We start from the raw sequence: 13197 nt of genomic DNA, 5'->3' as shown, positions 1-13197 counted from the left end.
TATATTTGTATATTTCTATATTTTCCCCCCTTTGCACCACAGCCCTTGGTGGGCCAATTAGCTTTGTTTACAGTTGCATTTATAGAAGGGACTTTTATAAAATAAATACACTATAAAATGACATAAACAATGTACATAATAATCACAGAAAATTATTCTATCACTGATAGCGATCTGATTTTATCTGATTATCTTATCACTGAAAATAAAATTATTTTATTATTGATAAATCATCTGTCCTTCAATAAACATTATGATGTAACTACAATTAAATGTAGGAAATTATCCGGGTAACTTAAATGTTCTGACATCCACTGAAGCGGCGTCTCTAATGGTGGTACGATGCCATGGGTGCGTACTGTAACTGTAAAATCGCTTAATATCAATTTTGTTAAATAAATGGAAGTGTACACATAATATTTATAAGAGACACGTTACAATTGTCCAAAGCTGATGACCGTTAGCTTCGAGCGGTTGTTTAATTTAAACCTCAAAAATTGCCATGTATAAAAAAATGTGTATCTTGAATTTCCGTATTTTACAACATATTTCAAGGAGAATCAAATCAGTTTTGGACAGTTACGGCTAACGATGAAATCAAGTGGAATCAATATGTACTTAACAATTGAGTCAAATCGAATATGTAATCAAGTTTAATTTTATGGTACACGAATTGTTCATAAGAAATAATGTTTGATATTTTCGTTTGAAACAACATTGTATTTGCAAAATCGAATCTCGACTAGTAGGGTGTAAATTCTAGAATGAGTACAAGATTCAAATGTACTATAAGTACTTTCTCTTATAAAGAATCAGATCTTTCACAAGTAGTACTCGAACTCTAGGAATAAAGTTGTTAATAATGTACTTATATTTGTTAATTATATTTTTATTATATTATTCATATTAAATATTGAAACCAAAATATTGAACCAAGAGGAAATAAGATAACCAATATGGTCCGAGCAAGATGTAGGTAGCCTAATGGTGTTATATGTGTGAATTCATATACTGTTTTCCAACCTAAAATATTGAAACCATTATATTCTTATTAAATATTGAAACTAGAATAATAAAAAATCATATTATAATCTACATAATTTTATCTCTTTTCCTTTCGATCTTGAAGACTCGAAAAATACAAGTTTTCGTAAAGTACTCATAAAAGATTCCAACATATTTGATTCTCAGGTCCGAGCCTACTTGGAAGTACTACTGTTTTTTGTTATATTTATAGAGCGTTTGAATATAGTCTAGGTTCGAGTATACTTGAACATACTGCTTTTATTTTTCAAAGACATCATAGAGAATTCAAACCTATGCCAATAAATTTGATGTAAGATACTTGTAAGATACTCAATTCCATCACCAGTATGGCATACTTTTCTTAGAAAGATTCATATAAAAGACAGTTTCCATACCATTTTCCTGATCTGGGAATACTTCATTTAACAAATGCTTCAAAGTCTTTCTTTGGCCTTCTTCATTCATCGGTTTCACGAGTCTCTGTATGTATTTATCTTCACTTGTATAACAACGGAATGGTATATATTTAAAACCATCTTCGGTACTGGCTTCCATGAGTCTACCATTTACGGACCAGAACTGGTCAAATTTATCATTCATGATGCCATTCCACAGCTGCGTGTGGTCCTTCTTCTGCATACTGGAGACAATCTGGCCTCTGTGCTTCAGAACATCAGCTTCCTTTATACAAGAGAGAAAATGCGCCTCTACAACTTCCCTAAAATTACACAGAGCTGTATTTACATCACCCGCGACTGTTGGACAAGCAAACAAACTACGTCATACAAAACTTATCACATACTTATTTTGACAGTGCATTAAAACATTTTCTGGAAACTTGTCAAAGTGGACGACAATGTTCCAAGGTAATTGAATGTCGTTGAAATAAATATCAAGTAAAACACCAATCGGATAATGCCATTTTAATGGCATTCCATTAAACTCCAGCCACATCTCATGCTCCTGTTTACTGTCGCTTTGTATATGCCGTATGAAATGTTTCCGGACCTAAAACAATATTCACACAGCATTGTAGGTAAAATTAATAAGTCAACAATTATTCGTACGCATTCATAGATGCGAATAACAGAATTCTGATAAAACGTGCCATGAAAATCTCTCACCTTCTCCGTACACAGCGGGAAATAACTTAATCTAGGTACCATCAGGTAAAACGGATCTGGCCCTTGTAGGTCGCAAATTTCTTCGGAATTGAGAGTAAAGCAGACTGGGATCTTTCCGTCCCAGATTTCCCGAAGTACCTCTCGGTCGTTTGCCATTGCGTGAAGTTACGCTGCTCGCTCTAACACATTGGTGAATTAAAACGTAGCTTGATGACAAACGGTCAGGAAGTTAGGTTATATTTTCGTCGTACAAGCACAGATTAATCGACAGATCGCCGAAGACCCGGGTGAAGTCGAGATCCACCACACACTTCGCCCCTTACCGACAGCGTTGCCCCTGGGAGCGAGTCTGGACTGATATCCGATTTTATCGACAAATTTTACTCTTTGGTTCGAGTCCCGACTAAATATATCCGATTTTATCGACAGAGTTGCCTAAATTTAGCCTGGACTCGCACCAAAAGGCAAAATTTGTCGATAAAATCGGATATATTTAGTCCAGACTCGCACCTAGGGGCAAAGTGTGTGGTGGTCACGACTTCACCCGGGCCTTTGGCGATCTGTCTATTGATCCGTGATTAATCTGTGTCTCAGGTTTCTCTCTGTGTGTACCGCCCTTTAAATTGCACTTTACAACACGTCCCGCCAATACGGCAGCGTCCCTCGAGAAGGAATTACCTATGTTTCTCCCGGTTTGCGGTTACCATGGTAACTGTGTGAACGCCAAACATATCCTCGTGTGTCACAACATTGTTGGGTCCAACAATATTAGACAATCTGTGCTGAATGTGACAGAATGAGAGCACATCCAGTATGGGTCGACAAGGTGCAAGAAAGGTCCGATCAATGGTAAAGCTCAATTGGCCCGAAAATTGTATCTCTCTCTCTCTCTCTCTTGTCGATTGTAAATTGATCTGCGCAATTGCGAATGAGAACGCGGGGAACAAAGATGCCGCGGAATGTTGGGCCCGGGTTTTCTACAATGAGTTGTCACCCAGTAAACACCGAGCATCAGTTACATTGCATTTATGTTACAATAAGAAAAAGGATTGACATATAGTTCAGACTTTTGACCAACGACTCGTAGACCGGGCCTTAAAATACGCACGGAGTACAAGTTGCTTAATTGAGTCTTCACGGGACAAACAGTAACATAAAACTATCGAGCCAATGTATAAAATAATCGCAATTAATTTATTATCCACTTATATGTGCGGATAAAAGATTTGTGTTCCTAATATCACATCTTGTCCTTTTCGCAAAGGCTCCGTTAGAATAAGCGCTGTTTCTTTTTAAGCTCGCAACATTCGCTGATTCTTGTTCGTGTTCTCTCTCGTTGCTGCTGATTAAAGACATATTTTTGTTTCAGTATATATGATCTTTGTTTCAATCCGGATGGCACGCAATTGATTGTTGCCTCTGGCAATCAGGTCCTTGTGTACGAGACCGTCGATGGCGCTTTGATTCAACCGTTAAAGGGTGGTTATCTGAACAATTGTAACGATTAAGATACCATTTCCCATATTTCTCTAACGTAATCTCGTCTTTTTATCCTAGGGCACAAAGACACGGTATATTGTGTGTGCTACGCGAGGGACGGCAAGAAGTTTGCATCGGGTGGGGCGGACAAAAGCGTCATCATCTGGACCTCCAAGCTGGAAGGGATATTAAAATATTCGTACGTTCCCCTTACACGTACTTTATTAATACAAGCGAGAGCCTCCGATTCCATTATCTCTTCTTGCTCAGGCACAATGAAGCCGTACAGTCGATGCATTTCAATCCCGTCTCGCATCAGCTTCTCAGCTGCTCGCTCTCGGACATCGCCTTTTGGTCCGCGGAACAGAAAGCCGTGCAGAAACACAAGTCCGGCGGGAGGGTCAACTGCTGCGCGTGGACGAGGGACGGGCAATACCTGGCTCTTGGTCTCGCAACTGGATATGTATCCATTAGAAACAAGGTATATCGTTCATTTTATCTATATAATGTTTTTAAATTACATTTTCATTGTTAAACCTTAGCTGGCGTCGTGGGGTATTAAACGCCCCAGCCTAGTTCAGCTCAAATTTAAGCCCCCTTATAGTACGAAAATTGTACTTGTCGTGCCATGTCTTGTTCTCAGTGTGCCTGGTGAAGTGTTAGATATAGCTAAGGGTTAAATATAAACATTCTTAATGTATAATAAAACATGCATGTCTCTTCATGTTATTCTAAGCTAGGCTAATCGATTTAAGTAAGTCGTATCCGTTTTTCAGAATGGCGAGGAAAAAACGCGCATTGAGCGGCAAGTCGGAGTGCCAATTTGGAGTTTGTCGTGGAATCCTTTACAGTACCTACAATTTTATACATTAAACGTGTAATTATTATATACAGTAAGAAGCAGAAGAGATAAGAACACTTTGTTCACTCAGGGAAGATGCCACGGACGTTCTCTGCATCGCCGAGTGGAACGGAGTCCTCTCGTTTTACACTATTGTCGGGGAACCCGTGAGGAGAGAGAGATCGTTCAGTTTTACACCGCTCAAAGTCACGCACTTCCCGGAAGGCCAATACCTTCTCGTTTGCGGTAGTAACAAACAGTGCCTATTAATGACGCACGACGGTATACAACTGGTGAATGTAGGCGGCACCTTCTCGTCGTGGGTATGGAGCTGCGCCGTTCATCCATCCGTCTCGCATGTTGTACGTCACGGCATATTACTTGCGGCACCACTCTGGCTTTAACGATCCACTACTTAGCGATTGTTCGCAGGCACTCGGCTCCCAGGACGGAACGATAACGTATCTGCAGCTGTCCTGGAACGTCGTGCACGGCCTGTACGGCGACAGATACGCGTACCGGGAGAACATGACCGACGTGATAATACAGCATTTGATCACGAATCAGAAAGTCCGAATTAAATGTAAAGACCTGGTGAGTGCGGTGTCGGTAAACTGTCCAAGATGATTAAATTAACTTCGTAGTAGAGGTGTTATCGCACTCAAATATTTCAGGTATGTCGAATCGCGGTGTACCGAAACAGACTAGCCGTGCAATTACCCGAGCGTGTAATCATTTACGAGCCGTCCGGCGCCGGCGAGGGGATGCATTACAGGATACGAGACAAGCTTAACCAGACGTTGAACTGCAATCTGTTGGTCGTCACGTCGAACCACTTGGTTTTGTGCCTGGAAAGGCGTCTGCAGAGCCTCTCGTTCGCCGGGATAATAGAGAGAGAATGGATACTCGATGGACTTATCACTTACATCAAAGTGGCGGGTGGTCCCGCCGGGCAGGAGTGTTTAATAGCCGGTGAATTTCGCTGGAAATTTTACTGTCTCGTTAGGATAAGTCGACAAGTCGTAACGTGATTCTATTGCCAGGCCTGAAGAGCGGGCACGTGATGAAGATATATCTCGATAATCCGTTTCCCGCGCACGTCGCGAAAATCGAGGATGCCGTGAGGTGCCTGGACATCAGCTCATTGAAGGAGAAGATGGCGGTGGTGAGCGAAGCTGGCGTCCTGTCCGTATTCGATCTGTGCTCCGGCGAGAAGCTGCAGGAATTCCAGAACGTCAACAGCGTCGCGTTCAACATCGCTTTCGAGGATATCATGTGCTTCGCGGGCGACAGCTACCTCGCGATTAAAGTCGCCAATTTCTCCGAGTACAGGCAGAAGTTCTCCGGCTTCGTCGTAGGGCACAACGGCTCGAAACTTTACTGCTTGAACGGCTCGTCCATCATGACGCTAGAGGTGAATCGTCGCGAGAAACGTATCGTGGGAAACGTATCTCTCGTGCGACGTTGACAATTTATTTTAATACTTGCAGGTGCCACTGTCGTTGTTCATGTATCAATATCTGGACATCGGATTGCACAGCCACGCTTATGACATAGCGTGCCTGGGCGTAGCCGAGTCGGACTGGCTCGCTCTGGGTACGGCATGCCTGGACAATTTGGAGCTGAACATCGCGTACTCGGCGTTTGCGCGGGTGAAGAAGCTGCGTTACATAGAGATCGTGTCCGAGGTGGAAGAGAAATTGAAGTCGGGCGAATGGGGACGGGAGGCCTGCATGGCCACTGCCGCGGCCGCCATGGGTAGACTACGCGATGCGGCGAAGCTTTATCAGAAAGCCGGTCTGCAGCAGTACGCCCTGGATATGTACTCCGACCTACGTATGTTCGACATCGCTCAAGAATTTATCGCCTCCGGTAACACGCAGGTCCGTTTGCATATCAACATACTCGGTCCAAACTTGATACATAAAGAGTACAATAAAGTAAAACAATGATGAAACTAACAGAATAATAAGTGACTGCGGATAATATTGGGTTACATTCATTTGAATCTCAGGATCGTACGGTATTATTGCGACGGCGAGCGGAATGGGCGAAAAGCTTGGGCGAGCCGCGCGCCGCGGCCGAGATGTTCCTCTCCGCGGGCGACGTCGATCGCGCCATCAGTATCATCGCCGAATACGGCTGGATCGACATGCTGATCAAAGTGGGCAGACAACTGGATAAGGCGGACAGAGACAATCTGTCGATGATCGCGAAGAAACTTAAACAACTGGGTGCTTCGCATGGCGCGGCGGAGATTTTCAGCCGGCTGGGAGACGATCCTGACGTTGCCGACGTGCTCGTCGACGCGCAAGCGTGGCCCGAGGCCTTCGAGCTCGCGGAAAGGAATCCGAAGTTGAAGTCACGAGTGTACGGGCCGTACGCGCGATGGTTGGCGGAAACCGGACGGTTTTCCGAGGCTCAGGAAGGTACGGGTCTCGCCGTTGCATCGCACGCTGTCGAGATATTCAACATTTAACATGCTGTTGCAGCGTTCCAAATGGCGGGACAACCGGAGGAGTCGATACTCGTCCTCACGATGCTGGCTAACAACGCCGTGGTAGAGAAAAGGTTTCGCGACGCCTCCTACTTTTACTGGCTCCTATCGCAGTTGAGTCTGGATCTGTCCAAGAGCGTGGAAGAGATAAAAGCGATGTTTCTCAGTTATTCCGACAAGGCGGATATCTATTATGCGTATCACGAAGTATACAAGTATCTGGTACGATAATGTAACGCACCAAATGTACCATGTTCCCCGTTGTATTCTTCCTTCGTAACGTTGACGTATTCTAGGAGGAACCTTTTACGTCTCTGATGCCAGAGGCGTTGTTCAACATTTCGCGGTATTTGCTCATGAAGACGCAAAACATACGGCTGGAGGGCATCTCGAAGATGACGATCATGTATAGCCTGATGAAACAAGCGAGAATATTAGGAGCCAACAAGCTGGTTATGCAATTGTTGGACCAACTGCGCTCGATGAAGATTCCCGTGAATCTCCTGGCGCAAGTGGAGACGTCGACTCTAATTGCCAGATCTTATCCGTATCGCGATCCGGAAGAATTATTGCCTCTGTGCTACAAATGTTCCACGTTCAATCCGTTACTGCCGACGAATAATGCCTCTGGCAGTAATTGCACGCAGTGCGGCTTAAAATTTCAATATTCCTTCGTTATGTTCGGTAAGCGGATTGTCCATAGAAGCTCGGGGATTCTCAAAATTCCCGTGTCAAACTTTTCTAGGCCACACTATTAATTCCGGCAATTGTTTACAGAGATCCTGCCACTGGTCGAGTTCGAATTGGAGGATGACATCACGGACGAGGAGGCGGAGAAGCTGATAGAGGAACCACTACCTTCCCCCAACGATGTCGCAGTTAGCGATCAATTTACCGTAACTTCCAACGAGGCCGACCTCTTCACCGTCCGTTTGATGAGATACGAGGTACAATTGAATGCACGATCGCACGGAGCGTTTATTTTATTTACAAAAGAAAATGTATGTGTCTTCCCTAGGAAAAATCCAGCAATTCTACGGTGACTGTCGGAAGAGGAGTATTGAAGAGTATGGATCCGTCCACTGTAATCATTATTAAGTGGCCCAAGCCCTTTAAGACTAGATACTTCAGGAATCTTTTACCCGATCTCCAGGTCAGCTTGTGCAAGTGCTGTTTAAAAGTAAGTCTCGAGCAACGCTACTTCATAAGATCAAGCTTTGCCGAATCCTGTTTCTATATGACCGTTCGCCTTTCAGTTGTTTCATTCGGACGACTACGAGCTAGCGCTGTTACGCCACGGGCATTGCCCGTTCTGTCGGACGCCGAACGCGACCGTGGGTTGAGAGAATGTTGAATGGAAAAATTTGTTATGGATCAAGCGTATATATTGGACTTGTTAAAATATGTTTTAGAAATGTTTTAATTATGCGCGAAATAAAACTGTTTTAGAAATGTTTTAATCTTTGTACTTAGGACCGGATCTTTGTACAGCACTGTGGCAATACATGCGACTTGTTTTTCACACGTGAGCCTCTTTGTAAATGCGTTATTCTGTTCTATCCACGTTACTATCGCCATTATTTGAACGAATAAAACGGAGTATCTCGCGGGTGTCGTACAGTTAAAGGAACAGTAAGCCCGAGGGCTCGGCTACGTGCTAATCGCGGTGGATTATTTGAGCACACATGTTCCGTTACCGGTGTCGCCTGACAGCCAGAGTATAATTCTTGAAATCAGTCGCATCTCCAGACATGGTCAGTGCACTATTAGTGGGCTGCATCGCTCTCGTGTCCGTCAAAAGCGCTCAGACTATCAGTTTGGATCAATCCTCGAGAGATGATTTAGAGATCAAGTCGTTTAACTCCCCTTCCAGTCATCGGGGAAAATGTAAGTCGTAAAAAAAAAAAAAGAGTATCATTCGGACGTGCACATTTTAAACGACACGACATATCCTCGCGCAGTCTTCCCACTGTTCAGCGTCGTGCGTTTCGCTAACTCCGAGTGCCTGTCGAGCATCGATCAGCTTAAAGGCACGTGCTTCACACGGCGGGAGTGCATTAATTACGGCGGCAACCCATCGGGACCATGCGCTAACGGATTGGGCACTTGCTGCGTGTGTGAGTAGCGCAGTGAAAAATATTCGTAAATTACAAAATAATCGACATGCCTCGCGCGAATCGAACCGACTAACGCGCGGTAGGAATTTTACAGTTCAAAAGTCCTGCGGCTCCACCACCAACATGAACAACACGTACTTCGTAAGCCCGAGATATCCCATCACTTATCAAGGTGGAGAACGGTGCACGATCACGGTGCAGCGCTGTAATTCCAACATATGTCAGGTATACGCGTACGTGTACTGTTTCAATCAGTCGCAGCTCTTACATATTTCTCTCTCTCTCTCTCACGTTTGCAGTTACGCCTAGACTTTCTGGAGGCCACCTGGGCCCAACCCAATGCAACTGGATTTTGCGACTTGGACGTGTTTCTGGTGTCGGGAGGTTCGTCCACGGTGCCCCGAATATGCGGCGAGAACACCAACCAGCACGGTAAGACAATTTCTGAAGGCGTTTCGTGCAGGTTTAGGGACGCGGGATTAGCCAGGCTTGTTTCAGTGTACGTCGACTTCAACGGGGCGACGCCGATCACGATATCCGTCGACACCAACGCGGACTACGCGTTCGATCGACGCTGGAATATAATGATTCAACAAATAGCGTGCGATTCCGTGTGCAGAGGTACGTTTTCATCGTTACGCCGAGACACCTGCGAAAGTACTGCCTCTGTTTCAGCTCCTAACGGGTGCTTGCAATACTACAAGACTGTCTCCGGCGCCGTAATGAGCTTCAACTTTGGCACCACGGAAAACGTACGAGGTACGCGTCGATCGAACGTCGCAGCGAACCGTAGGCGAACGGTCTAAACGAAGGGTTGTTTCAGCCCCTCAGATCGGAACGCGGCAGATGGTGAATCATCGTTACGGCGTGTGCGTCAGGATGGCCTTGGGATACTGCAGTATCGAGTGGTCGCAAGTCGATAGATTCTCCTTTTCCGTCTCCGGAGACACGGGGTCGTTTGATCCAGACATAATAGGTAGATCGGTAATTTCCTGTATTCATCTAACCAGAATAATTGTAGAATTTTGCCAAACACGATCGCAGAGTACCTCGCTGTTAGACAAAGCGTTTAACTGTCACGTGCGTCAACAGGCACAGACTTGGTGGCGGAATCCGGGGCCAGTTGCATCAACGACTTCGTCATCGTGCCAGATCCGCGTGAAAATGGCGGTTCCGTTAATACAGACAGATTTTGCGGAAATGGTTTCGTAACTAAAACATGTAGGTAATATCGCAGTGCTACGTTGTACAGGGTGTTAATTAAAGACCGCCCACTAAGCGCATAGTCAATCCACTGAGCGCCGACCTTTGGCCGGTGAGCCGAGCGCCTGGTAGTGTGCGTGAGCGCTCGACTAAAGGTCGGTGCTCGGTGCACTGACTCATTTCATTATTAAGCGTGATAGAAAAAAGTGGTTCAGGACTTTTCGACCCAGATTTTTACAAGGAATAACGCTATGTACTTAGTGGGCGGTCTTTAATTAACACCCTGTATATTATAGAGATGCTAAAAATGTTTTCACCGAACTTTCAGCGAACTTGAAACCATTCGTACTCTATGTCGTTACAAACGGCGACGAGATGCAAGAGGCCCAGAACAAAGGCTTCAGACTTATGTTTCGTCAGCTGGCTTGCGCAGCTTAAGTATATCCTTGCGAGTATGGATTTCCTCTGCCTACTTTATTATGTAAATAAATAACTCTATACACGTGGGAATCAATGTATTATCTGCTCAAACTGTCGCTACCAGAATGTGTATCCACTTGCTCCTTCATAGCGTCGTACCAAACGCCGATATTCGTGTTGCTCAGCAAATCCTGGAAGGCGTCGCAGCCCTCGATGCTCTTCAGGATGCCGTAAACCGCGAGGTCGGACAGATTGGGCTTGCTGCCACCCATGAACGTGGTGCCGCGCGTCTTGATGGCGCGCAGCCAGTAATTCGCCTCGTCGTACAACGACAGTCGCACGTCGTCTTTTAGACGGTGCCGCTTCTTAAGCCTCTTCCCGATCAGCCACATCGCCGTCGCACCCACGTTCACTATCAACAGTCGCTCCCACGCTGGGAAGTACTCCTCCCACTTGCCGACCTGGATTAGAAGTAATTTTTAGCCCCAGTTACGCGTATCTTTCACCCCCCCCCCCGACAGAAATCATTCGCTTACTTCCGAGAACCAATTGAAGGTTTTGTAGGATTCGTCGAGCGTTCTGTAGACATTTGGCGACAGAGTGTGGACGAACACCTCGTCCGCCCATTTCCGCCAATTGCGCTCCTCGCTAGACACATAAGCAGCGAAGTAGTAACGAGTACAATTCAAATCGCGGATATCTAAGGAGACTTGACGTACGTAATATCGTTCATCGATCTGTTCTTCGGAAGCTGCTTATTGAACATGAGGAAATACTTATTTATGATCTCGTATTTGAATTTGCCGTGCTCGTCGTGCACGCCTATGCTGGGATAATAATTGGCCAGCTCCTCGATCGCGTAAGACCTGTTGTGCAGATGAGAGGCGAGAAGCGACACTATCATGGTGCTGTCGTTCAACGGCTGGTAGCCCCCGTCCACTTTGGTCAGGAGAATCGGGACCTTCTTGTACGAGGACCATCCGATCTCTTTGCGGAGCACCGGATCCACCTCCACGATGTCGTACGATATCCCGTAATAATCCAAGAATACTCTCACCTGAGGTACAATCGGTCCCAGATTAATTTAACACGCCTTAACGCACCGTTCAAATTCTCGGGAGCTCGCCCACCTTGCAGCAGAAGGGACACGTCTGATACTGGAACAACGTGAGCTTCAGGCCGGTGGCGTCCACCGGGGACACGACCTGGAATAAGGAACGGGCATCGTTAGCGCGGGCGGGTCTCCCCACGGTCGCGATCGCCGGGCTACCTTCCGGGACGGAGCGACGGGCGGCTTGTGCTGCAGCAGCGCGGTCTCCAGCTGCGTGCCCTCCAGGGCGATGTTCCTCCGCGCCTCGCTGATCCTGTAGTAGGCGTATGCCGCGCCCGCCGCGACGCCGGCAGCCGCGCCGATCAGCCCGAGCTTCGCCAGGCCGTGCGTCCTCTGCGGCTGCTGCACCATCGTGCAGAACGGCGCGCGGCCGCCGCTCCGGCCGACGAGGCAGCGCTCGCTCGGCAGGCCCGCCGTCAACCGGGCGAATTTGCGCACCGCGGCCATTTCTAGGTTATCGGACGGACACCGACACGGCAATGCGACACACGCGGACTTTGCATAGGCCGTGGCGGGCGTGTAGGTGTAGGTAGACCGTGCGCCTGCACGTGTGTGTATACGCAGAGCTCGCGCGCACGTGCATGTACCGGCAGTCAGGTTTACGGGCCAGTTACTATCTTTTTTTTTGTTAATTAACAACCTTTTTCGGACTATCTCACCGCGGCAGCCAATAAATGCGAGAAAAACAGAGATTGTTCTTGCGCGGGCAAACGATGACACAATGCTCAACAGCTGCGTTCGGCATTGCAAATCCGACCGAGGCGTCGTCGGAGCCCGGAGTGCTCCCGTGCGTTCGTGCGAGCGAGCGGGGTGAATGAGACGGAGAGGAAAAGCATTGCTGTCAGTTTAAAGAGGCGTTATTTAAATGTAATAATTACTCGGTTTAAACTATTGCTTAATATTAATTAGCACTCAGACTAAATTAAATCTTCATTCGGACCTAAACGACCTCCTTGAAGTAATAAAACCATCTAGACGTTTAAAAAGAAAAGGACAGTGATTATCCCAGATAGCACAAGGATGAACAAAAGTTCATAGAGAATTCATTTTAAAGAAAACATACAGAATTAGAAAAATGATTATCTGAAGAATTCTTGAAGAATTTAGTCTCAATCAGTTCGTCTTGAAGTATTCTTCTGAAGTCCATTTTAATTTGAATACTTCGCGATTCAGTACTGTAAATACTTTAAGAACTTATGAGGAATTATTTGTCATGCGCGAGTATCCGCTAACCGCCATCCGGACGTTCTTGTGCAGCGTGTTACCACGTGCAATATTTTGTGTGCGTAACGCTATGTGCAATTAATTTTGTGCAATAGTTCTATTGTGTAAAAGAAAGAATCGAACGACGAGAATCGAAACGGAGGAATCGAACGACG

General features: G+C 46.0%; 4 protein-coding genes across 6 annotated transcripts; 2 read left to right on the top strand and 2 right to left on the bottom strand.

Moving 5' to 3' along the window:
* On the bottom strand, positions 1 to 2428 carry LOC105568675 (autophagy protein 5). Its single transcript, XM_012024527.1, has 4 exons — positions 2151 to 2428; positions 1829 to 2034; positions 1422 to 1744; positions 1 to 364 (listed from the first exon to the last, which is right to left on the bottom strand). Exons 1-4 carry the CDS (start codon positions 2304 to 2306, stop codon positions 252 to 254), a joined length of 798 nt encoding a protein of 265 aa, XP_011879917.1. The 5' UTR covers positions 2307 to 2428; the 3' UTR covers positions 1 to 251.
* Positions 2429 to 2548: 120 nt separating this feature from the next.
* LOC105568676 (intraflagellar transport protein 122 homolog) lies at positions 2549 to 8334 on the top strand. Of its 2 annotated transcripts, none has more exons than XM_012024530.1 (16): positions 2549 to 2987; positions 3520 to 3629; positions 3708 to 3828; positions 3900 to 4110; positions 4406 to 4479; positions 4562 to 4832; positions 4903 to 5064; positions 5145 to 5442; positions 5514 to 5884; positions 5961 to 6353; positions 6485 to 6899; positions 6963 to 7189; positions 7264 to 7651; positions 7745 to 7914; positions 7986 to 8147; positions 8224 to 8334. In XM_012024530.1, exons 1-16 carry the CDS (start codon positions 2947 to 2949, stop codon positions 8308 to 8310), a joined length of 3501 nt encoding a protein of 1166 aa, XP_011879920.1. In that variant the 5' UTR covers positions 2549 to 2946; the 3' UTR covers positions 8311 to 8334. The 2 variants fall into 2 exon arrangements, with proteins under 2 accessions (XP_011879920.1, XP_011879918.1); XM_012024528.1 differs by having other exon boundaries at positions 2549 to 2999.
* A 372-nt stretch (positions 8335 to 8706) lies between these two features.
* LOC105568677 lies at positions 8707 to 10804 on the top strand. 2 transcript variants are annotated; one of them, XM_012024532.1, is made up of 9 exons: positions 8707 to 8854; positions 8929 to 9084; positions 9179 to 9309; positions 9384 to 9516; positions 9583 to 9705; positions 9760 to 9843; positions 9908 to 10060; positions 10177 to 10305; positions 10616 to 10804. In XM_012024532.1, exons 1-9 carry the CDS (start codon positions 8719 to 8721, stop codon positions 10723 to 10725), a joined length of 1155 nt encoding a protein of 384 aa, XP_011879922.1. In that variant the 5' UTR covers positions 8707 to 8718; the 3' UTR covers positions 10726 to 10804. The 2 variants fall into 2 exon arrangements, with proteins under 2 accessions (XP_011879922.1, XP_011879921.1); XM_012024531.1 differs by having other exon boundaries at positions 10177 to 10309; positions 10616 to 10783.
* LOC105568678 (prostaglandin E synthase 2) lies at positions 10742 to 12296 on the bottom strand. Its single transcript, XM_012024533.1, has 5 exons — positions 11978 to 12296; positions 11838 to 11912; positions 11427 to 11764; positions 11244 to 11355; positions 10742 to 11168 (listed from the first exon to the last, which is right to left on the bottom strand). Exons 1-5 carry the CDS (start codon positions 12263 to 12265, stop codon positions 10806 to 10808), a joined length of 1176 nt encoding a protein of 391 aa, XP_011879923.1. The 5' UTR covers positions 12266 to 12296; the 3' UTR covers positions 10742 to 10805.
* Between the last annotated feature and the right edge of the window lie 901 nt (positions 12297 to 13197).

The sequence above is a fragment of the Vollenhovia emeryi genome, unplaced genomic scaffold, assembly GCF_000949405.1.
Source record: "Vollenhovia emeryi isolate VEMERY1.0 unplaced genomic scaffold, V.emery_V1.0 DF939128.1, whole genome shotgun sequence".
NCBI lineage: Eukaryota > Metazoa > Arthropoda > Insecta > Hymenoptera > Formicidae > Vollenhovia > Vollenhovia emeryi.
Note: the sequence above shows the minus strand (reverse complement) of the source record. Positions and strands in the feature narration are given on the sequence as shown.